Genomic DNA, 25,686 nt, shown 5'->3' with positions numbered 1-25,686 from the left:
TAAAACAAGTTCATCTGGTTCTACAATATAAGTTCAATTCAAAGGTATTATTTCATTCACATGTTTATTCACATTTTTACTTGGAAGTCACTCCTATTGATTTCAGTTAAAGTTGCTGCCAAGGATGCATGCTTAAGATTGAAAATAAATCAGAGGGATGAGGAAAGGGTACGACAAGGAAGAAAAAGAAATAGACCTTTTTGTAAGGCTTTGGTGTTAAGTCATTAAACTTTGAAAAAAGCTATCTCTGTATAGTTGCTTAAGAGCTATTTCATTTCACTGGAGCACTCTTTGACAGACTTTCCAATTCAGTAGGTGCCAATTTTATGTGACATTAAGTAAAGTAGTAGTTTATAGTTATAGGAGCTGAAAAGTTATAGTTGCATAGTGGGGGAAAGGCCACCATATGTTGGCTTATCAAAATCAGTACAATTATTTATCCTAAGACAATATGAATGGACACAATTATTGACTGACTATTAAATATTCACTGCGTTCACCTTCACTCAAAAAAAGAAAATCAATGGACTTCCATCAGCAAGCCTCTCTTTTATTTTTAGCCACTGACACTTTTTAGCCAGCTATCACACAATCTCATCAATTTCACAAAGGATGCCCCACATCTGCACGTTTATTGCCTACTACTCAAGAATGACAATACAGTAATGGCCAAAGCCTATACACATGATGGAGGTACAAAACAGGATATCTAAAGGAGAGCTGCACACACAACTGGAATTTTGCCTTCTGACTTCTAACGAAAAAGAGGAAAGCCATGGTTCAGATTAAAATCCACTTTTCTCTTTGGCAGTGAGAACAATCATTCATTTATAAAACAGATCACTCTGAGAAAAAAGAGGTTGCTTAGTAGCTGTTCATGCCTAGTTGCGTACCCTATGCAGCTCTCTGTTTGGAAACTGGCCAGAGGTTACTTTTAACCAGTGCTTGGCTTACAACTATAAAATAATGGTTGCGGTTGCATTGCATTATAATTCCGATCCTACTAGTCTTACCTATCAAATACTTGAAGATTACAAATCCTCTAATTGGTTAGTTTATATTGAACAGAAAATTAGATCAACTGGTCTATCTCTCGACTCGTTCTTTATGCTTTCAGCCACAGAGGCATTCCAAATGATAAAACTCAGATTTTTGGAGATTGAACACAAAAATTTCAATAGTGCAGCAAATAAAACATGCTCTCCTCTTAACTTGGGGATCTCCCTGGAAGGAGGCCAACCATCCTCGTATTTCTCCCTCCTGCAAGTTCCGCAGCAACACAGAGCCTTCATCCTCACAAGATTTAATGTCTTGCCATCTTCAATTTTGTATGGGAGATTTCAAAATCTACCCCACTCAGCAAGGAATTGCACGTGTGGGAAGAGCTGTATTGAAACGATTTCACATATGCTCTTCTATTGTACCTACTATGACGAAATTTGATCAAAATTTTTAACACCCATCGTGGTGAATAAGACTGGATTATCTGATTCTGTAAAGGTGTCTTTTCTCTTGAATAACTGCTCTCCCCATCATAATTGAGAAAGCGGCCAAATTTTTTCAGAGTGTCAAAAGTACAACATGACAAAACTCAGGGATGGATACTGTTTATGATTGTAACTTAATTTGATCTACATGTAATATATTTTTATTGTTTCAGTTTTTATGCCATTAAAGGTTTTGGTATTGGTTGGCTTAGTAGCTGTTCTTGATAAGATTACTGCAAATATCTGTGGCTACTTACTGCCACACTGGTTTTGTAGGTAGTTTTACTCAGAAATGGGCACTTTCTATTGCACTTCATTTATATTATCTAGATTTTAAGTTTGAAGAATTCCCTATGGTTTATGGAACTATGAGAAATTTTATAAAGGCTACAGACAATTAAACTATAACCTCTACACTCGCATACCAAAATTTGAGGACATCCAAGAAAAATGACTGGCAACAGAATAAATAAGTCTTCAAGCAACAAACACATAACTAATAATACTACTTAGGCATTCTGCAATATGTTTCCTAGTACGCAAAATGCTTGGAAAACACCAGCTCTGCAATTATTACAATTGCCTGGATATTAGGCAAGTATTACCAAGCCTGTGCTACTAATCAGGGGGTTGGGACTGAGAAGTGGCTCGCTCAAGGCAACCCAGTTTTTGTAGCTTGACTGATATCTGAACTGCAGCCCATCATTCTTGCTCTTCAACAGCAACAATGCAACAAAGTTAGTCTATCTCCTTTTCTTTTTTGCACAGGTTGTAGCAACGGCCACCAGCACAGATAAGATTTAAAAATTATCAGATCTACATTCTAAAAATAGAATTTCAGTGTTTAAAAGAATAGTCCTGTGTTTACCAGATACAGGAGCTGAAACCATCATATCCTGCTAGAGAGCTTTACTGAGACACATTTGGCTGAGTACTGGTGAAGTACAGACCTCTAGCAAGATAACTATTATGTTCTGCAGCAACTTTTGAAGTCATCCTGGGGTATGATTCATGCACAATTTAATGCAAACTTATACAACAAAAGCCCAAGACATTTAAGGTGTCAAATCCCACCTAATCAGAGAGAGCTGTATCAATATGCTACAACAGCGGCGAGACTGTCATTGGCGCAAAAATGGAAAGATAAGGAGATACCAGATGTAAACGTGGATTACAAAAATGCATGAATATGTGATGATGTCAAAACTCTCTACCTTGCTACATCATGAAATGTATGAGGAGCATGAACAGAAATGGCAAACCTTTTATGATAAATATGACAGTTCATAAGTACATATTTCAGAAGACATTATTATGACACAAGTGATTATTTTTCGTAACTGATCAAAAGGTAATATTAGATATGTCAAATATAATATTAGAAAATTGCTATATGAATGTTACCATAGTAATAGAAGAGAAAGTAAGACTATGATAGAGATAATGACCCAGAATGTTTGTATGCCGGCGTAACAGAAATGTTATATGAACAAAGATTGATTATCCTTTCCCTGTTTTCCTTTTCCCATATCTTGTAATAAAAACAATAAAAAAAATTTTTTTTAAAAGCCCAAGACATATTAGACATTTGTAACTATCTGTAGGGGTCAACAGGGCTTACCTTCTCAATGTCTGGAAGGCAATCCAAGAGGGACACTGTGTGCTCAGAATCACTAGGGTTGTTATCACATCCATTTGCTGTCATTTTCAATGGGCTTTTCACCATGGCATCCAATACTGCTTCATAGAGTTGTTTGGTTATCAAGGGTGAAGGAAGTTCTCTTAAATAATCCTTGAGGACACCTTAATGAGATGCAGAAGAGGTACAATATATAAACCGCAAAGTTAGCAGACAACTAAATGTGTACACTGGGAACATATGATCAAAGCAGAAAGTCCTCAAATTGTCAGACAAGCACACAAGCAACAGATTTAACATATGTCAAATCCTGAAAATAATACTGATTCTCAAATATGAAAACAATTCCTTGCCCTGATTCTAATCCTTTTTTAAGCATTATATTCAATGTGATTGCCAACATGAAAAAATACATAATCAATCAATTAGGTGCATTTGTCACAGCATTATAACGTTTTCAATCTTCAATATCCATGTTTTATTTGTGTAAACAGCCTGCTATATCAATTATCACTACTAATGGGTACAAACATTCATTTTCAGCAGTTCAAATCTCTCCACCATAAGCATCCAGCAAAACTTATTTATTGACTGTATTTAAAGCCTGTCTAACAGACTCAAAATGTAACACAGTGTACACATAATTAATAACAGAGACATCTAATAAACACGGTGTAGGTCAATACAATCAATATGAGGAGACATCAAGTGAACAATGTACTAAGACTAATATTACTAAAATCTGAATGGGTTTAGCATATTAGGCATGACACAGAGTGTGGAAATAATGAACAAAAATCATATTGCATTAGTAGAAAGCAATGAAATGACAATAGGGTAATACATGCAGCAAACTGACAATAACAAGTCCTGTATGTAGTGGTATGATCCCTTTATAACATGCCTTCCTGAATTACTCTGTTTATAGCTCAATTGCCTTTATAGAAAAGCTCTCCTGAACTATTCCATTTTTCATAATTTTGGGGAATGACAGGAGAGTGGAAGACTTCCTGACCTTCTCAGGGAAGCCTTTCCACAAGGAGGGGGCCATAACAGAGAAAGTATTTGAACGGGCATCTGTCGATGTTACCCATTTGCACTGTGTCACCTGCAGAAGCTCTTGAACAGATGAGCGGAACTGTAATGGTGGAACACAGGAAAAGAGGCAGTCGTGCAGATGCAATGGTCCAAGGCCATGCAAGGCTTTGTATATGATAGTCAGTACCTACGTGCACTACATTTGTTGTTAGCCAAAAAAGCAAGAAGCGATAGTCGGTATCTTGAATTGAACCTGGTAGCTAATAGGCAGTCAATAAAGTGACTTCTGAAGAGGTGTAATATGCTTACCCCATCTAACTCCTGACAATAACCGAGCCACAGCACATTCTGTACCAACTGAAGTCATGTTGTCATCAAGGGCAGACCCATGTAGAGTGCATTACAGCAGTCTGACCTCAATGTTACTGTGGCATGGAACCATGTGGCTAGATTGGCTGTCAGGGTAGGGGGCCAACAGCACAATCCTAAGGGCCCCCCGAATGGGCTTAGGGAGCCAGCTGACCCTTATGCCGGTGCAGGCCACCAGTGCTGCTGCGCCATTCTCATGTGTCGGCGCTGCTGTGCAGCAGCTGCACACCAGCATAACTCAAGTGCAGCACTCTATGAGGGCCCTGACTGGTTCTGACCGCCTTGTCCGTAATGGCCCCACCGCCTCATCACAACACCTCCAAGGAATGCTGCAACGCTTATTTCCTGCCTGCATGAATAAACCCCACAGGAAGCAGACTAGTGGCGCCCACCATAGTTATGCTGCAGCACAGGCGCATCTCAGGATTGCTCTGCCCATCTTAACATATGCATTCTACTGAGTTACTTCACCCTGTGCTTTAACCCAGTTGGTTCCCAACCTTTTTGATATGGTGACTCATGTCCAAATTTATTTGGTATGGTGACATGCTTTAAAAAAAAGCAGAGCATGCACAAATCAGAAAAACTGCAAAAGTATACAACCACTTTCACAGGCTTCACAGCCCACTTTTGAGTTGGCACCCATAGGCTAGGAATTGCTGCTCTAATCTATGAATTACAGTATGTGCCCCAAGATGTATCCAGCCAAAATATTTGTTCTTAGTCCAAATGACTGTGAGGAAAGGGCTGGTAACAGATAAATTTATTTTATTGGGGGAGGGGAATAGGGGAACTGGCTCAAGGAGCCATTACTTCGCCCACAGACATATCCACTATTGAAAGAACTAGAATAAAGTAGGCAACCCTTGGCAGATGTGTCAGACCATTTGGCTCAGTACACATGGCCAATTCTCCACCCAAGCAATAGTGGCAAGCCCCTGAGATGCTGGCATCACTGCCAGGATCATCTGCATAGGCAAAGGCAACGGGCATGCCTGCCATTGCCTCCCCAGACCTGCACAGATGCCAGCTGGGTCCAAGGCAAACCCCTGAGGCGCTAGCAGTGCAGCTGAAGCTCAGCTTGCTCCTTGTGTGTCTGGCCAAGTACAGCCCTCATCTCTGCCCCACCCAGTTTTCTTTGGCAGCATGCCAATATCTTCATAGATCAATGCTTTTACATTGCTTCATTTTAAGCTTAAGAATCACCTAAACTGGTGCTTCAGAAGCCAACATTGTTCTACCACTCTAGGTTTTCTGTCCTTTCTAACACAGAGAGAAAATAGCAACTGAATAATAATTAGAAATATATGCTTACTTCAACACAATCCAGCTGTTACAGCCTGTAAAAAAAAACTCCCATATGGATATATGTATTACAAAATAGGATGAAAGACTAATTTAATCACAAATGTTGCCTATTTTGTTCCACAGTAATTGCAATCCCATGTATTTCAGGCCCAGCAATAACATACTTGCTTGAAGAAACTCATGTCAAGAATCCAAGATGAAACAAAATTACATATGCCAAGTGACTTGAATGAAACTTGAAAGTACTCTGGTTGCAAATGATTCTGTCCTACTAGTTGTAGGAACAGTGCACACACACACACATACCATTTCCCAACAGACACTCAAATATTTACCATATTGACACAAAAATATACATGCATAGAAATCCAAGCATCTGATTTTATAAAATGTTTGATGTCCCAGCTCACTTATCAATTTTTAATTTTAAAAGCCCTCCATATTGTTTATGAGACATTAACCAATTGGATAAGTGTGGCCTGCTTGTTAATAAATAGCACCATTTAATGTCGGATGAAAACAAAGAGAGCTGAAAGTATGAAAGCCGAGATACTAGTTGAAGTATCTGCCAAATAAAGGCTCTGTTAATCCCTGAACCATGACAGAAATACCACTGCTGAGTGTTCTTTAACAAAGCAGGACTTGTTGCAAGACTCAGTGTGCCTACCACAAATCCTGCCCTATGACCCAACTGTAATGTGAACTGTGTTAATTGAAGACTTTGTTAAGAGCAAAATCCTTAAAGGTATTAAGAGGGATTCCATCTTCCCTCTTCATTGAAAGGGGGGGGTGTCAAAAAGCCCTAAAGACTACATAATTTCAGTGTCAAGGAATACTGGAACCAATCAGAATGCAAAGTACCATTGTATAATCATGATGTAACACTAAAAAAGCTCTTTATGAACTCTTAACAGAATTTAGAGAGAGAAAAATACACAGCTACTAAGAGACACAGAAGCCCTGTCCAGTATTGAATCTGGCAACTGTAATGGTACATAAGAAAAATCAGGAGGCCAATGAGTGGCATTTTGCACACATATACAGAATAAAGGCTTGTGTTATTTATAGACCATCAATCAACAACCTCAATGAACCGAACTGGCAGAAATTGGTCCCTACAGATTATGGGTTTTAGAATATAATGTTGGTGAACAAAGGACCTCAGGAAGACTTCTTTTACCTTGTTGGTTAGAAATGGTTCTGAAGACTGCAACCAAAAATACAAGTGAGAGGATAGGAATCTGACCTATAGTTTAAAACATGCAATTCAGAGGCACCGCTTGGGCCTTCTATTAATAGCATCGGCACTGAGCTATGCAATACAGTCACCTGGCATTTCCTTCTCAAAACACTTTCTCTCGCTTAATTCCTGAACGAAATTACTTGTGAGCCCTCTGACCCACACATCCCTTCCACTAAATGAGCCCAGTAAGAAGTGGCAGCTATTTTTATGGACTCGCCTCTCCTAGCAGCTGCATTTTCCTTGATACAGCCACTGTGTCTGCATAGAATTAACGCAGGCAGCAAGCAGAAAACACATACTTTCCCCAATCCACTTCATTAATTTCTCATTTTTCTAACCTACTGAACTGTTAACTCTATGGCATGCTTTACTCCAAGATGAGAGTTCACATGACTGGAAGGAGACATGATGCAGCAGTATTAGAAACTAGCCAGCTTTCAAATCTGGCAGGGCACATTATTCTGAATCAGAAGTGCACTGAATTGCATATAGGCCAGTGCCAGCCATAGGAACATTTCTCAGTTAAGGTTTAATGATTAAATGCTCATTTTTTGATGAATTGGAGAATTTTCTAAGGAGAAAATGCTGAAATGACTTAAGAATCTCTTGGGAAAGACACATGTTTAATATTTTTTTAAACCCGCCAGCATCAAATAAGAAGCATCATTTTTCAAGAGATCTATGCTGAAAATTCAGCAAAAATAACTTTTAACAAGAAACCATACCAGCATCAGCATTACAAATGTTAAAGGTAAAACAGTCCCCCCACCCAACACACAAAATAATAGTAGAATTACATTAATTTTACTTCTCTAGCAAGAGTCATCCCTCTCCAAACCAGCAGATGACCGTATTTAAAAAAAGAATGCAGTGTCTGGTGCCAAATAGGACATTCTGAGTACCATAGTTTTTATTATTTTTCAACCAAAGCTTTAACGTTCCAAGTCTTGCCACATGGACGGTTGCTCACACAAACTGATGCAAAATGAACAATGCTTCCGGATGTGTGTACAACAACCTGTGATGAATCTGAATTGGCCTATTTACTGGTACGGAATTCACAGTTTATACAGACCACTGTGCTCTTCAGTGGCTACTTAGAAAGTACAATCCAGAAGATTTCTATGGAGTTGGATCCATAAATTGTCTGAATATACACTGACAATTCATCAGAATGTGGCTGCAGATGGTCTACGCCATGTAGGAGCAATAAAAATAGATGCAGCCTGGTCCTGGGACGGCACTGTCCAGGAGCCATGCAAGGACCCTGAACTGAGTGTTGTACATCAATAGATATATCAAAATAAACCTAGGATGGGGAAATCCAGTTCAGTTCAGGGAAAAAGTATCCATTGATCCTGTTTCAAACTTACTTGTCTATGACGGTCACAAGGCTGTTATGCCACCATTCTTACAGGGAACAGTACCAGAATGCCTACATGATAATGCAACAGCAGGTCACTTGGGATATGACAAGGTACCTGATGAAGTAGCAGAGTTTTTTCTTTTTTTCTTTTTGGGAAGGGGATTGGTAAGGCAAAGAATGTTGCAGAAAGGGTGCAGTCTTTTCTGCCAACAAAAAAGCATCAGCAAGACAAGAGAGAACCTGACTAGGGGACATGCCACCACCTGCATAACCAAGGGAATTCAAGATGACCTGAAACGCACTCTACCAAAAATGCCAACTGAGAGTCAGTACTTGCTGGTAGTGTATGATACTTAAGTATGTGGTGCCACAACCACTGAAAAGTAAAAGAACTTAGACTGTGACAAATGCAGCCATGAAGCATATTGTGTTGCAGTTTCGCCCACCAAAATGTATGTACAGTGATCAAGAGAAAGACTCCACTTGGAAACCCTTTGTTAAAGGTTGTTCCTTAACAAGTGTAATACAGATCCTATCAGCTTTTCCCCTGGCAAAGAAGAAATAGTGGGCCCCATTTGAGAACTGAAAAGGCTATGGAATGCATGTAGACAGAAATCCAAGCAGCATGATGGCTAAAGTGAGAAGGGGAAATGGAAGAAGAGAAAAATCAGTATTTTATCAGCTTTGTCTTATATGTCAGCTACATCCATTCCTAGGACTTGCCCTTTGTGGTGCATGCCTTAAATAAACTCTTCTTTGAACTACTGTGCTATACTCCACATGAGCCTGATCTAAAGGTTGTTCACAAACTACACTTGGTTCAGCTGTGGCCAAGAGTGCCTTTTGCCAGCTTCGACTGATTAGCTAGCTGGACAGAAAAGATCCGGCCACTGTGGTGCATGCCCTGGTTACATTTAGATTAGATTACTGCAATGCCCTCTACATGGGGCTGCCCTTGAAAAATGTTTGGAAATTTCAATTGGTACAGAATGCTGCAGCAAGGATGCTGACTGGAGTGGGTCATAGGGAGGGTATCACTCCAGTATTGGCCCACCTATACTGGTTTCCAACTGGTTTCTGGGCACAATTCAAGGTGCTGGTCTTGACCTTCAAAGCCTTATATGTTTTGGGACCAACATACCTGAAGGAACTTGCCCAACCATTATGGTCACATTCCAAGGCCTTGCTCTGGGTACCCCTGCTTTCTGAGATTAGGCAGGTGGCAAGCCTGGTGAGGGCCTTCTCGGTCATGGCACCAAAGCTCTGGAACTCTCCCCCCAGGGAGATTTGTCTGTCTCCTTCTGTTGTCATCTTCCGCCAGCAGGTGAAGACTTTTTGTTTCATTTGGCATTCCCTCAATTATCCCTCCTTCCTAACCAATGTTTTATGCTTTGTATGTATTTTAACTGTTTTATACTTTAGCTCTGTTTTTAAACTCTTTAATTAGGTATGTTTGGAAAGGGTTTATTTTAATAGTGATAGCTCTAAGAGTAAGAGTTTAAGTGTAGACACTCCCCCACTGGAGCTTTTGTGCCCATTAAAACCCTGCTGACAAAGCATCTTTTAGAACTAGACAGTACACAAGTGTTATAGAATCATAGAGTTGGAGGGGACCAACAGGGACATCTAGTCCAACCCCCTGCACAATGTAGGAAATTCACAACTATCTCCTCGCATACCCCGTGACCCCTACTCCATTCTCAGAAGATGGCCAAGATGTCCTCCCTCTCATGATCTGCCTAAGGTCATAGAATCAGGACTGCTGACATCTAGCCTCTGCTTAAAAACCTCCAGAGAAGGAGAGCTTACCACCTCCCAAGCAAGCCTGTTCCACTGAGGAACTGCTCTAACTGTTAGAAAATTATTCCTAATGTCTGGACAGAAACTCTTTTGATTTAATTTCAAGCCGTTGGTTCTGGTCCGACCTTCTGGGGCAACAGAAAACAATTTGGTGCCATCCTCTATATGACAGCCCTTTAAATACTTGAAGATGATATCATATCACCTCTCAGTCTTCTCCTCTGCAGGCTAAACATACCCAGCTCCTTCAACCTTTTTTCATAGGACTTGGTCTCCAGACCCCTCACCATCTTTGTTGCCCTCCTCTGAACACGTTCCAGATTATCTACATCCTTCTTCAATTGCAGTACCCAAAACTGAACACAATACTCTAGGTGAGGTCTAACCAGAGCAGAGTAAAGCGAAACCACCACTTAGTGTGATCTGGACACTATACTTCTGTTGATACAGCCCAAGATTACATTTGCCTTTTTAGCTACTGCATCACACTGCTGACTCATGTTCAGTGTTTGGACTACTAAGACCCCAAGATCCTTTTCACACACACTACTGCTAAGACAAGTCTCTCCCATCCTATAATTATGCATTTGATTTTTCCTACCTACATGCAGAACTTTACATTTATCTCTGTTGAAGTGCATTTTATTAGTTTTAGCCCAATTCTCCAGGCTGTCAAGATCATCTTGTACCTGGCTCTGACTTCTACCGTATTTAGTATCATATGCAAATTTAATAAGCAGCCAGTCTATTTCTTCATCCAAATAATTTATAAAGATATTGAACAACACAGGGCCCAGGACAGATCTCTGAGGCACTCCACTAGTCACTCCTCTCCAAGTGGGTGCGATCTGTCAACCAGTTACAGATCCACCTAACTGTAACAGGATCTAAATCACATTTTCCCAATTTGTCAACAAGAATATTATGGGGAACCTTATCAAAAGCCTTACTGAAATCAAGATAAACTATGTCTACTGCATTTCCCTGATCCAGCAAGGTAGTAACTTTCTCAAAAAAGGAGACTTGTTCTTGAGAAACTTGTGCTGGCTCTTAGTAATCAACCCCATTCCCTAGAACTTGGGGAAACCTTTTGAACTGCCCCCTTCTGTAACAACTCCCCCAGGTGAACAGACAATTCCTCCAGTGGGTTGTCTACAGATCTGGATTGGGAAAAACAAGGGGGCAAAACCTTAAACTCTAAAAAATAAAAAAAAACAGATTATCCATAACACTCAACTATCCATAGAAATGGCCTCCCATTCAGGGGGAAAAATAACTCAACCTGTCCAGGAAAAACAAGGGGGTTTCCTGAACACACCCCACCAGTCATAATTTGCAGCCTTGTTGGTGCTGCTCTTTCAGGGGTAACGGTGCTGAACCAGGCCTACGCCTAAAATTAGACCTTCTCTTGCCCCCTTGAGATTGGTACTGCAGCACATTCTGAGGATACGGTTGTGGCACTTGTTGGTATTGCTGGTAGTTGTAGGGCCTGTAGAAAGGCGTGTAGCCTTGTCTTCTTGGCTGGAAGCAGCCTCTGCTACTGGAGGTAGAAGGAAAGACCCCATAGGATTTGGCAGTCTGCCTGTCAGTCTTCTTTTCTTTTAAGAAGTCATTAGTCCCAGCTGAAAACGAAGGGAAGGTCCTCAATTTTCATTCTTGTTTCAATAGGCAGAGTCTACTCAGAATTTTTTCATTTGGTTTATTGTCCAGAGTAGACATGCCAAGGTCCAAGGCCTTAGGAATTCTGAGCATCTGTTCTGAGTGGAGCTGCATGTCCTCATTAGGAGATATAGACTCAGGGTCACCAACTCTCTCATCTGGTTATGACTTGGAAGCTGCTTCAGAACTGTAAACAGATACAGAAACATCCTCACCACCTTGATCAGAATCCTTGTAAAGCAGTGGTTGCTGGAAAGTAGTAGCTAGCAATAGTTGTGTCTGCTGAGGGGGGTGTCTAGAGAGGTCCAAACCTCTGAACTGGCAAAACTCAACCCAACTGGGTAAGTAAGCAGGTGAGTGTTGCTTCTCGTGTTGTTGAGTTGGCATGGATTATTCAGGAGGAGGTGGAGGACTACCCTGCCTCTCGCAGACTTCTAGTACTGAATCCCCCCCTTCCAGATCCAACAAGGAAGGGGCTAGGGAGGCTGAATGAAGTGAAGGCGTCCCAGGTGGGAAAGTACTGGCTCAGCTTCCAAAGGACATATCTTTTGAGAAGGAGCTTTTGCCTTGGAGCGCTTATCCTTCTTCTTATGCTTTAATTTCTGCTTACGCTTCTTGGATGGCTCGTGGAGGGCTGGTGCAGCATGGCATTTTGTAGTCGATCCTCCTTTATCTGAGGATGTTGAAAGCTGTTGGGTAGGAACCATAGTTGATGGTCCTGGAACCATCGGAACCAAAGCAGCGGATCCGACGACCATTGGAGCCAAAGTTGCAGATAGATCTGACGCAGTCGGCATGGAACCAGGGACTGTCAGATTCTATGGGATTGGCAAGGAACCGAGAGGCATCAGGTTCGATGGAACTGACCTGGAACTAAGTGGCGCTGGTGCCGATTTTTGTGAAGCTGTTTCAGAATGGGTTTCATTGGGTGACCAGGCAGGCGTTGAGCGTGCCGAGGTTGGCCCCCGAATTGACTTTATGGGTGTCGCCGCTGATTCAGGGCCTTTTCCCACAGTGCGGCTTTAAGTTTAAAGCCTGGTCATTCGAACTTTTTGAGTAAATTTCATACATACCACACAGGATTGCATGATATGCTCCTCTCCCAAGCACAGTAGACACTCTTCGTGCTCATCTGTGTGGAGAATTTTTGTACTGCAGCTCTTGCAGTTCTTGAAAAGGGCCTTGGAGGCCATCACTCCCCAACCGAGTGCACAGGCCCGCTCCGGAGTGATTGAATTGATCGGGTCAATAGGCAGATTAGGCCAGCAAAAGCTGCCTCAAAGTGCCTAAAATTCGAAAAAACGAGCTCAAATCAGCTAACTCACATACAAACTGTTGAAGCAAAAAGATCTCAGGAGAACAAGGTATACACTTCTACTCGCATAGGTGGCAGAAAAGGAACTGAGAGAGAAGGGGGAATCCCCCCCTTTGGTCACGTGACAATTAAGGTGGGAAGAAATAGTCACGGTTGCTGCAAGGGGGAGGGGCGCCCCCTGCTGTATCCAGGAGGCTAGGAAAAATCTTCTATTGATGGCAGGCCTGCGCACACGCAGTCCCATATGTAGGGCTGCACAGAAGACCAAAAATGAACATTGATGTTTCATACTGACATTTCTAAAGCTGACACATTTTAGTTCCTTGCTCCCATGCAGGAAAAAAAAACCTTAATATGTGTATACCCACATCTATGCAACTATTACTTCCCCCTCACACACTATTTGTTTGCCTTTCTCCCCCCCCCCTTTTTGTTTGCTGGCACACAAACTTCTGCATGTGTAGATATTGTGTTGTTTTGGCACTAAAGCTCAAAAAGATTAGAAAAAATCATGGAGAATAGCCTATAAATGGCAATTAGCCATAACAGCTAATAGAACCTCCATGTTCAGAGACAGTGTACCTCTGAACACCCAATGCTGGGACAAACAAAGATGCAGAACTGTTGCCTTATGCTTGGGTATTATCCGGGACATCTTGTTGGTCACTCCTGGAAACCAGTTGCTGGACTAGACAGCATAATCCAGCAAGACTCTTCTTAAATTTTCCTTATGGCATATGCTGTAAAGCAAAGCCTAAGCACACAAATAAAAGCAGCTGCAGCAGCTCAAATTAAAAGAGGCAAGATAAAAGGAGACATCCAACTCTCAAAACAGCCGTAATTCAAATGCCGTTGCTTGAAAACATTCATCCCACAGGAAATTCCACTCTTGAGATTTGTTGTCATCCAACATGAACAACGAGAAACAAACAAGATTTTTCCATAAAAAGGAAGCTATGTTTTTATTCAACTGACTGAAAACTGAACCTGAACAAAATGTATCAGATGAATCAAACTGATACCTCAAAAATCCAATTCATATATACCAGAGAGAATTCTCAGGATGCTATCCTTCAGTTACATAATTTACACTGAACTAAGAATGTGAGTTTTCTTGACATGTATGTACTGCGGACCTGACTTGGTAAGTAACACAAAAGTATTCAGAAGAGCCCTTGCTAACACAGTTTGAGCCTTGTGGTATAGAAGGTGGGGGAGAAGCTGCTTGGGGGTACCTTGGAACAGGGAAAAAGCGAGAAGGGAAAATTATAAGAGGTTCCTATTCTCCCCACTGAATATTTTTTAAAGGCATTGGAAAATTGTTACATGTATTAGTATAAGTGGTTGAACTGGCAAAGGGTGGTGGGTGGCAGGGTAGTGCCTGTCTTTTGTGAGCTACTGCAATTAGACATAGTCAAGCAGGAAAACACAAAGAACTTGAACAAATATTTTCTACAAAATAAATTATTAAAATAGAAATCTACATAACAAATTGCTATTGACTTTTATTTTGTCTTCCAAAGCTTTTTCATGTTAGTTCTTTTATGTAACACAACAAAAATCCAAAGAAACCAAAAACCTTGCATAGAAGACATTAATTACAGACATTGGGGATGAAGTCCCAAAGACAAGTAAACGAGATATTATAAATTCTGTCCCAGCAATTCTAAAACTTGTTCAAACATTTCCACGAATTCATGGGCCCAGGAGCTACATGGAAGAGGACAACTTTGGAGGCATGAAGTCCAAACCTGTAGTCCTTTGGTTTACACTGAAGCAAGCTACTACAGTAATACATCCTTTCAGTAATCCCATGCATTAAATTATATTCTTTATATTGATTCTGAAAAGAAAAAAAAAAGCCTACTTGGAAACAATTGTCACCCCAGACAAATCTATGTCTCACAAACCAACTGAACAATAAAATCCAGGCCTGCACTGAATTGGGGTTGTTATCTTTCCTCCTTTCCTGCTAAGATGTGCATGAAAGAACAATAACAGCAGGGAGGAGCTACATAACTGGCCTACCCACCAGATTCCTGAGTGCTACTAGAATTGTGCAGGTAAAAGCCACAAGGAAGCAGTAATTATGCTACCACAGAAAAAAAATGTGAAATGTGAACATGAAAGAGCAGATTTGCACAGAAAGGTGTCGACCTGAATTTCAAGAAAGCTCATTGTTTGGGCATCAGTCAAGTAACCCAATATTAAAAAGAGACATCTTTTATCTTTGTTGACAGTATTACATTAGATCTTATGAACCCCCTTGCTGTATATAAAGGTATGAAATAGCTGTGCATAAATACAGATCATCTGTCATACTCACAAGAGTGAAAAAGACAGGTTAATATCATATGATGAAATCGCATGAATACAACAAAGTCACCTCTTTTTGGAATATTTAATATACATATTTTATGTCCATTGCTTTGTGGATACTGATTAGGTGGAAACACGGCAAAAATGTTTTAAATAAAAATAAAACAAATAAATGTACACACACCCCTTGATGTCACAGGAAGTTGTATTATTGACTTCAAAAAATGGTGTGTGTGGGGGGAACCCTACACTTGCAAAAGAAGCAGGTTTACTGTAGCAAGCAGCTTTCAACCAAAGGCTTGGATCCTCTAGAGCAGTGCTTCCCAAACCTTTTGGGCTACCACCCGCTTGGCTCCACAAACTCAACCCCAGCACCCCCTACTCTATACAAATGCCTATAAAGAGCATTATTTAAAATCGGGGTTTGCATGACACACTAAAGAAGAGAGTAACAATAAAATTTCAAAACAGTAACAATTAATTGCACATCTATTCAAAATCAAATTTAAAAAATTTAGCTGAAATTTATTCAACAAAACTAATGAACTTGATCCAGTGGTACCAGCTCTTCAAAGTTTGGGAAAAAAATCTGATAGTTTCCACCAAATTTGCCAGCATGGTGCCATAGCTTGATCTATTCTAAATTAGTGAACAACACAGTTGAAGGGGCCCACCTCTAGTACCCCCCTGCTGCCCCCTTGCCTCTTAGTGCCCCCTAGGTAATCCCACTGTCCCCCAGGGGGTGGTACTGCCCACTTTGGGAACCACTGCTCTAGAGGATTTCTGCCAGGGAAGGGGGGTATTTTTGCTGATTTTCCCTCTCCTACTGCAGATCTCAGATTCCCGCTCTTCAGATCTGTCACACAGCAACAGCATTTCAGGGATCATTTTGGGCTGCAGCAGTTAGGGGAGGTGAGGAAGTCCTGCCTTGCAATGGAAATCCATTCCATTTGCGAAAAGTACCAGTGAACTCAAGCCCAAAATAGTAACTGTTCAGACTTTATTTCTTATAAAGTATTTTCAAGACTTTCGTACACATTGTAATATTTACACTCTATCCTGGTCCACTAAAATGAAAAATACTATTTTTACAGAGACATTCTGTATATTTTAACCATATATTCACCTCTTTCTTAAAAACAAGTTCATTACCTGTTATCACATTTATATCTGGGTACTGGGTTTCACAGAGAGTAACTGCTTTGCTATCCTTTTCAAATGCTTCTCGGAGCTCTTTCTTGACAGCTGCTGAGCCACATAAACGGTACAGGCCTACAACCTAGAAGCAAAATCATAAGCCTTACCACATGGCCCAAGTTCACCATTTAAGGAGTATCAAGAAGCTAAATCAAATATCAAGCATCAATACAATTTTAAGCAGGAGGGTCAGGATATCAGTACAAAAATCCAGAATCTTAAGGAAGTGAGATAACAAACAGCCTCAGTAGTTTAGCATATGGAAGACATTTTCACCAGAATAAAAATCTGTGTTGTGTTAAGTATATTGCAGATATTAAAAAAAAGTAAATGAAAATAAGACTATGGATTCGATCTAACCAGCTTTTCTGCTGATAAAAAGGGAGAAAAAGCCATATGGGATGGGGCTACAGTAAGGAGGGGAGTTGGGTGAGATTGAGCGAAAAAGCTAGCTGGATCCAATCCAATATTTCTGTCTAGCTCTAAGTTTCAACAACAATGGGACAATGAGTCCCAGCCCATAAGTAACCTCCCAAAAACTCATCTTTAGGGCATTCGTAATTTTTCTGAAAAGGGGTCTGGAAGGTTTCTTTAATTGGAAATCCCCCACCCTGAAAACTATATAAGTCCAAGAAATAGGTATTTAGGATCCATTTCAGACTAAACTTATTTTTAAAATGTATGAAATTCTGATTTATGAATACTCTCCAAAGTTAGAACTCCCTGATGATTAAAAAAGATAGCAATGTGGGGGAAAATTAGATCCTAGACGTTTGCATGCTATGATAGGAATTCCTTGTAAACAGAAAACTAACAACTTTGGAAAATCTAACCCCTCACAATCTGAAGCGGTACAGTTCTTTCTACCACTTTAGTATTCTGGCATATTACTACAACTTATTGTGCTATAGATATGCAGGCCACAGCCTGAGAATTTTCTAGAAGCGCAAGTCTTTCTTTCTTTCTTTCTTTCTTTCTTTCTTTCTTTCTTTCTTTCTTTCTTTCTTTCTTTCTTAACTTTTTCTGATATTTCATAGACAGAGATTTAGTGACAGGAAGAAATGAGCAACATTAACCTTTCTAATAAGCTTCAACATTGTAACCCATTTTAAGCCTTCAGAATGAAATAGGCATAAATCAAATATAGGCACAAATTGCCTGAAGTGGTGGAATACAATAGTCCCATTATGAGTTATGATTCCATAAGTGATGATAGCAGTTACACACTTTGAACTTATCATGTGGTGATTAATTCATACAGAAGCAATAAAACATGTACACTTTATCTATCAACACTATTTACTACAACTTGAGCTTCAATATGTAAGCCTGTAGCTTGTAATGCTGCAAGGCAGCTGTCCAAAAACATGTCCTCCTCCCCTTCCATTTTATATGGCAAATCCTGAAGACCATCAAACACTTCAGAAACCCAATAGATCTGTTGACCTCCTAGAAGGTACAGATTCCTTTCTTTCCTTTCTTCACACCATAAAAGCATGACTGTGCAAAGCATATGAGCAGAAAGTCACTTTACATGTTCACCTTGCACTGTGGTAAGTATCCTATTTCACTTTCTCCTCTTTCCCTGTGGCTTCTATTATTCTGTTCCCTCCACTTCTCCGGTCAGTTATGATATGTACCTTCTTCCTATTTCAGTGTTCCTCTTCAGTTTTACTCTTTCCTGGATCTATAAGTTCTCTTTCCTTCCCCTCACCACTATAAAGGCACAGTAGTCTTCCCACGCATCACGTAAAACCCCCAACTACCTATAAAATCCAAAATATTAAACTGACATGAATCCAATTCGTCTTATATATTTCGTTAGCTTTCAACATGACACCAGTGGTGCAGAAGAACCTACCTGCGTGATGCTACATATACTAGCATCTTGTTTAAACTTGGTCTCTACATACATACGTGGAACATTAGTCCATCAGTCCACCCAGCCAGCCTATGGATCTCTACCAAGCTAATATTGCATATGTAGCAGATAATGGCCAAGTTTAAACAAGAAAGTGGAAGTAAAAAAAATATGTATCACAGTTTTCTGTCCCACAAGCATCACATTTAAATCCAGCCTTACAGTGGGTACCCTAAGGGAGATACCAAGATCTGTGGATATTTCAACCACAATAGATTTGTTGTTGTTTTTTAAATCACACATGGGAAAGCATTTACACTAATACCCTTACCTGGTGCAAATGAGGAGATCCACAGATTAGTCTGACTATATCGTGTGGCCCTGAACTTGTACAGGGCAGGCAATGGCAACTGATTACCCAAACTAAGAATGCAAAGGGATATAAGTAAGGTGTATCCAATGATGCTGCCACTATATTTTTCACAGCAAAAAACCCTCTGCTGCTCCCAGTGTCAAAAATGAAATATAGAAATATTGACAAAGGTGAATTAAAAAAAAAATACCTTACCTGGCAGCCTCTCTTTTCGATCTCCATAATGCATTTCTTCATCAAGAGGGGCACCATCAAGCCTACATTTTCCTTCTCGACAACTTTCCGAACATCAACACCAAATATTACCGGCTCTCTTTCTCCGTCTAGTCCGTTAAGAGAGTTCTCCCACTGTTCCAGAAGCGTCAACTTGACATAAATAAGCCCTCTAGGTTCCAGCTTTACTGCCAACTGATGAGTCTTTGTCACTCGAAAAAGTGCAGGAAGAACCACTGTCCCATGGCAGCAGACCCGATTCTTCCTTGGCATGGGCTCCCAGCTAAAGACCACTAGTTTTAAATGCTGGGCATTTTCAATTTCTATGTTGAAAGTGTGGTCCATGTCCAAAAAGGTTGTTCTGCATGTGAGCAAGGCAGTCCTTGCTTTATTAACTGAATCTACCTGAATTGCGCAGAAGACATCTTTCGAGTCCATCCGTGGTGGTTTCAAATCCTCAGCTCCATAGAAGTGAATGCTCATGAGCCCAGATATATATTGGGAACATTTGGGCTGGTCAGAAAAGCTGTAATGTCTAAACGCATCGATGTCTATTTCTGCTTTACTACCATTATTATTTGGGAACGCTTCCTTTCCTTTCCCAGCCCTGCTTTCAGCTGCATGTTTCCCTGATTTTGTTATAAGCTCAGGGGAGTCCCCATCACTGAGGTAGCCTCCTTTGCTGGAAGATTTAGAACTCCCATTGCTTTTCTTTTTGTAGTTGTGCTGAGAGGACACACTGCTATCAAGGTGATACCGGCTTATAACATTCCTGCTAGCAGCTGCTGTTACGTTCCCAGAAGAGGGCAATGATGCATGGCCTATATCCTGACAATTATTTTTAAGCAAGGAAGTATTATCTGAGCTATTATGGCTTGGATTTCCTTTGACACTTAGCTTCCTGCTGAGCTCTGGCAACTTTTTCATTTTAATGGAAAGTTTTCTCACAGTTCTTGGGGATTTTATTTTATCAGGGAATGTCCAGTTTATTGAACCACCCTTTTTCGAAGAGTTAGGACTTGAAGGAGAACAGTCAGCTGCTCCCATTTCAGTTTTGCTTGCAGACAAAATTCCTGGTCCTTTGGAGGAAACAGAGGAGAGGGGAACAGGTTTTAGGAACTGTGTACCAAAAAGCAATATCCTTAATTTTTAAAAAAGACTTTGAAACAAGGAAATACTGCTTTGCCATGACATGGAAAAGTATAGCACTGCTCAGTAAAATGCTGAGGATACGGAAAAGCACACACCTGTCCAAGTGAACTTTTCTGGCTTGTTGTGCCAAGAATAAGTATTTAGATATTAGGAACTTGACTCATTCTTGCTTTAAGAGATTCCACACAAAAGAGAAAGGGAGTATAGATACAGACTAGGAACACCTGCCATTAATGTACTATTCGATCTGTTTAATTTCTTTAAGAGGAAGCCACTGAAGCAACTGCTCTGTCAAAGGAAGTCTTTTGAACGTAGAATAAAATGAGGAAATCTATTGTGTCTGTAGTCTAAAAATCTGGAGAATGGAAAATAGGGAGCTTACATTTTCTTGAGCACCTGTATCTTTTAACAGCTGTACCCTGGCCTTTTTCTATCCCTTCAAGAGAGTCCTAGAAGGTTACTTCATAGGAATTTACTCTCTATCATCTTTTCTTAGCACCACGTCTCCCTCCACCTGTTATGGCAGGGTAGAAGGGGAATGCATTTGGGATTTATTTCTCCCCATCGTTCCAACTTGCCCTGTCTTCTCAAGCCTCAAAATGTATGCCCTGAAAATCTGTCTGCTCCCAGATGATTTCTACCTACAAAACAGGAAAGCATGCAGGGGCTTCAACAAAGTGGCACCAGGACTAGGATAAATGAACAAACAATTCATTCAGCAATAGGAAGAAGAAAACTAAAGGCATGAATGAGAACCCCTGCGTGAATTAAACCAAATTTCTGCATCAATGAAACCAAATTTCTCCGTTATATGATAAGCTTCACAATGTCTATTTGGAGAGGCTTAACTGTCAGAAAGAGAGGCCCAAGTCAGACATGTCACCAAACAATAGTTAAAGAAAGCTTAATTACAATTTATCATTATGTCTTAACTGATAACCCACAGTTGCAAGAACTGATCCTCCTCTGCCCCATAGAAACAGGATTACTGAACAGATGGAAAATGAAAGAAAATATGAAGATCTAAATCATGAGAAACTCAAATAATTATTTGGCTGGGAAACTAATATGAACTCTGGTTTGGTATAATATCTGAATTAAGCCACAGGGACTTGTTTTACTCTGACAGGAAACTGTAGGTAGTCATGCTGGTCCATTAAAAAAATCCTAAAGTATCACTAGGGTGATGTATTTATTAGAGCTAAAAAAATATCACCATGTAGTGAGTAAGCTTTTTAGAGAACCAGGTTGCATGATTAGTAAAACAAACAAAAATAACACCCTGTCAAGTGAACATGTATCTGTGAGGAGAGAGAAAGGTGTTGTTGGGCATGATGGAAAGACAGAGGCTGCAATCCTGGGGGGGGGGGCAAATCCCCTTAGGAGCTGGCATGACCCCTTGCCGGCATAGGTGCCACTTTATCCCGTGACCTATGCCTGCAAGGGGTCACGCCAGCTCCTAAGGGGATTTGCCCCCCCAAGGGGACTTTATCATGGGATAAAGCAGCAAGCACGCTGGTGTCCGAGAGCCACAGAGCTCCGCTGTCCCCCACCGCCAGTGCAGCCACTCTGGGAACTAAATCACTGGCATGAGGGAGGCCTTTGGGCAGCTTCCTAACCCCTTTATTTGGACGGGACACGAATGTGAAGTCTGGTTTGGTATAATATCTGAATTAAGCCATAGGGACTTGTTTTATTCTGACAGGAAACTATAGGTCATGTTGGGGGGCTGCAGCGGGCCTCACTGTTTTCAATGGGGCATTTCCCCCCATTTTCCCGTTTTGTATTTTAAAAAAACTTTTTTTTCCTCCATAGCGGCTGCGAAGCCTCAGAGGAGGAGGCGAGGCTCTGCCGCTCCCGGCCACTACGGATGTACTCCCCCCCTTTAGGAATGGGCTGTGAGTCTGCAAACTGTAACTGTTTTAAGATTGAACAGAGAAGATGTTATGCGAACAATTAGGTTAGACTGTGCTATGAAGCAAAATATCTTCAGCTATACCAAAAATCTACTGGGTCAAAAAACACAATGGCTACTCTCCCTACAAAAATGTAAAAGCCAGCAACATCTGTTCTGTTCTACAATAGACAGGCTGAAAGTGCCAGAGATCTCTGCATAAAGAGAATAGGATTGTTTCAATGCAACATTCTACAAATAATAATATATTTTATGGAGGTTTTCAAAGTCACGCTAGCAAATATTATCCCTACTAGCTATTAAACAGCTAGGTCAATTTTGCTGGGAGTATCTAAGCTGTTGCCTATTCACAGAATTACGTAGACACAGGCTGATCCTCACTTAACTAATAAGAAAGTTCAATTTTCTTGTCACTATTTCAAGTTAGAATATGGACAGTGCTGTCCTAAGGAGACTTACACCCGTCTAAATTCATTGAAGTTAATAGGCTTAAAAACGTATAGCTCTGCTTAAGATCACACTGCGAATCTCAAAACATTAACATTTTTCAAAATCCTGAAGTTCCCGTTATTTGCCTTTCATAGTTAGCTGAATAGCTCTCTTCACACATACAAAATCACTTGAGGTGGCTTCAAAAAAAACCTCTTTAGTTGAGGAAGATAATACTGTACAAAGTCTGTTTTCCAGAAGCCTCAATGAAATTTCTTGTTTCTCCTAGTTTCTATGTTTCTATTGAAGCTGTTTCCTTATAGGGAGTAGACTATTTCTAGCACGCCTGCTGTGCTTTTCTGCAAGCAGCTCGTAAGAAATGTGGTGTTTGATAAAACTGGACAAAGGCTTCCCTTGTACTGCAAATCACAGCATAGCCCCACTGGTGGGCTGCTCTGAACCATTCTATAGTAATCAACGCCATGCTTCAGTCTGCTAACATTAATCTTCCCTTTCTGTCAGAAGTCTCTGGCAAAGGCTCACAGAAGCAAGCCAAGATATTAAAAACTTTCCTCAGCTTCATTACAGCTGAGAAGTCAATCCAACATTCTTGACATTTCACTTCTAACTTCCGGTAGCATCAGCACTACTTCTTTTGTACGAATATTAAACATACCGTATATACTCGCGTAAAAAAAAGGGCTGAAAAAGCCGGCCTCGGCTTATACGCGGGTCAATACGGTAGAGTGGGGAAGGAGGAGGGAGGAGGGAACTTACCACCGCCATCTTTTCCAGGCCGGGAGCGGCCTCCAGAGCCCCCCTGCGGCCGCAGGGAGGGCGCTCCGCCGCCCCCGCCGCCTTCTCCCGGCCGGGAGCGGCCTTTAGAGGCCTGCTGCAGCCGCGGGGAGGGCGCTCTGCCGCCCCCGCCGCCTTCTCCCGGCCGGGAGAGGCCTCTAGAGGCCCTCTGCGGCCGCGGGGAGGGCGCTCTGCCGCCCCCGCCGCCTTCTCCCGGCCGGGAGCGGCCTTCAGAGGCCTGCTGCGGCCGCGGGGAGGGCGCTCTGCCGCCCCCGCCGCCTTCTCCCGGCCGGGAGAGGCCTTCAGAGGCCCTCTGCGGCCGCGGGGAGGGCGCTCTGCCGCCCCCAACGCCTTCTCCTGGCCGGGAGAGGCCTCTAGAGGCCCTCTGCGGCCGCGGGTAGGGCGCTCTGCCGCCCCCGCCGCCTTCTCCCGGCCGGGAGCGGCCTTCAGAGGCCTGCTGCGGCCGCGGGGAGGGCGCTCTGCCGCCCCCGCCGCCTTCTCCCGGCCGGGAGCAGCCTTCAGAGGCCCTCTGCGGCCGCGGGGAGGGCGCTCTGCCGCCCCCGCCGCCTTCTCCCGGCCGGGAGCAGCCTTCAGAGGCCCTCTGCGGCCGCGGGGAGGGCGCTCTGCCACCCCCGCCGCCTTCTCCCGGCCGGGAGCAGCCTTCAGAGGCCCTCTGCGGCCGCGGGGAGGGCGCTCTGCCGCCCCCGCCGCCTTCTCCCGGCCGGGAGAGGCCTCTAGAGGCCCTCTGCGGCCGCGGGGAAGGCGCTCTGCCGCCCCCGCCGCCTTCTCCCGGCCGGGAGAGGCCTTCAGAGGCCCTCTGCGGCCGCGGGGAGGGCGCTCTGCCACCCCCGCCGCCTTCTCCCGGCCGGGAGCAGCCTTCAGAGGCCCTCTGCGGCCGCGGGGAGGGCGCTCTGCCACCCCCGCCGCCTTCTCCCGGCCGGGAGCAGCCTTCAGAGGCCCTCTGCGGCCGCGGGGAGGGCGCTCTGCCGCCCCCGCCGCCTTCTCCCGGCCGGGAGAGGCCTCTAGAGGCCCTCTGCGGCCGCGGGGAAGGCGCTCTGCCGCCCCCGCCGCCTTCTCCCGGCCGGGAGCGGCCTTCAGAGGCCCTCTGCGGCCGCGGGGAGGGCGCTCTGCCGCCCCCACCGCCTTCTCCCGGCCGGGAGTGGCCTTCAGAGGCCCTCTGCGGCCGCAGGGAGGGCGCTCTGCCACCCCCAACGCCTTCTCCTGGCCGGGAGAGGCCTCTAGAGGCCCTCTGCGGCCGCGGGGAGGGCGCTCTGCCGCCCCCGCCGCCTTCTCCCGGCCGGGAGAGGCCTCTAGAGGCCCTCTGCGGCCGCGGGGAGGGCGCTCTGCCGCCCCCGCCGCCTTCTCCCGGCCGGGAGCGGCCTTCAGAGGCCTGCTGCGGCCGCGGGGAGGGCGCTCTGCCGCCCCCGCCGCCTTCTCCCGGCCGGGAGAGGCCTCTAGAGGCTTTCTGCGGCCGCGGGGAGGGTGCTCTGCCGCCCCCGCTGCCTTCTCCCGGCCGGGAGAGGCCTCTAGAGGCCCTCTGCGGCCGCGGGGAGGGCGCTCTGCCACCCCCGCCGCCTTCTCCCGGCCGGGAGCGGCCTTCAGAGGCCCTCTGCGGCCGCGGGGAGGGCGCTCTGCCGCCCCCGCCGCCTTCTCCCGGCCGGGAGCGGCCTTCAGAGGCCCTCTGCGGCCGCGGGGAGGGCGCTCTGCTGCCCCCGCCGCCTTCTCCCGGCCGGGAGTGGCCTTCAGAGGCCCTCTGCGGCCGCGGGGAGGGCGCTCTGCCGCCCCCAACGCCTTCTCCTGGCCGGGAGAGGCCTGTAGAGGCCCTCTGCGGCCGCGGGGAGGGCGCTCTGCCGCCCCCGCCGCCTTCTCCCGGCCGGGAGCGGCCTTCAGAGGCCTGCTGCGGCCGCGGGGAGGGCGCTCTGCCGTCCCCGCCGCCTTCTCCCGGCCGGGAGTGGCCTTCAGAGGCCCTCTGCGGCCGCGGGGAGGGCGCTCTGCCGCCCCCAACGCCTTCTCCCGGCCGGGAGTGGCCTTCAGAGGCCCTCTGCGGCCGCGGGGAGGGCGCTCTGCCGCCCCCGCCGCCTTCTCCCGGCCGGGAGCGGCCTTCAGAGGCCTGCTGCGGCCGCGGGGAGGGCGCTCTGCCGCCCCCAACGCCTTCTCCTGGCCGGGAGAGGCCTGTAGAGGCCCTCTGCGGCCGCGGGGAGGGCGCTC

At 44.0% G+C, this 25,686-nt stretch overlaps 1 protein-coding gene across 1 annotated transcript in view; it reads right to left on the bottom strand.

Annotated features, from left to right (window-relative positions):
- SYDE2 (synapse defective Rho GTPase homolog 2) overlaps nt 1-25,686 on the bottom strand; it is a 62,280-nt gene that overhangs the window by 14,862 nt on the left and 21,732 nt on the right. The window contains exons 3-5 of the mRNA XM_056845496.1: nt 19,170-20,266; nt 16,696-16,822; nt 3,109-3,290 (exon numbers count right to left, since the gene is read on the bottom strand). Of these exons, the coding sequence (XP_056701474.1) occupies nt 3,109-3,290; nt 16,696-16,822; nt 19,170-20,266 (1,406 nt within the window). The remainder of the gene's footprint in view (nt 1-3,108; nt 3,291-16,695; nt 16,823-19,169; nt 20,267-25,686) is intronic.

The sequence above is a fragment of the Euleptes europaea genome, chromosome 2, assembly GCF_029931775.1.
Source record: "Euleptes europaea isolate rEulEur1 chromosome 2, rEulEur1.hap1, whole genome shotgun sequence".
In the NCBI taxonomy this organism is placed as follows: domain Eukaryota; kingdom Metazoa; phylum Chordata; class Lepidosauria; order Squamata; family Sphaerodactylidae; genus Euleptes; species Euleptes europaea.
The sequence above is the reverse complement of the archived record's forward strand: the minus strand, read 5'-3'. Positions and strand labels throughout refer to the sequence as shown.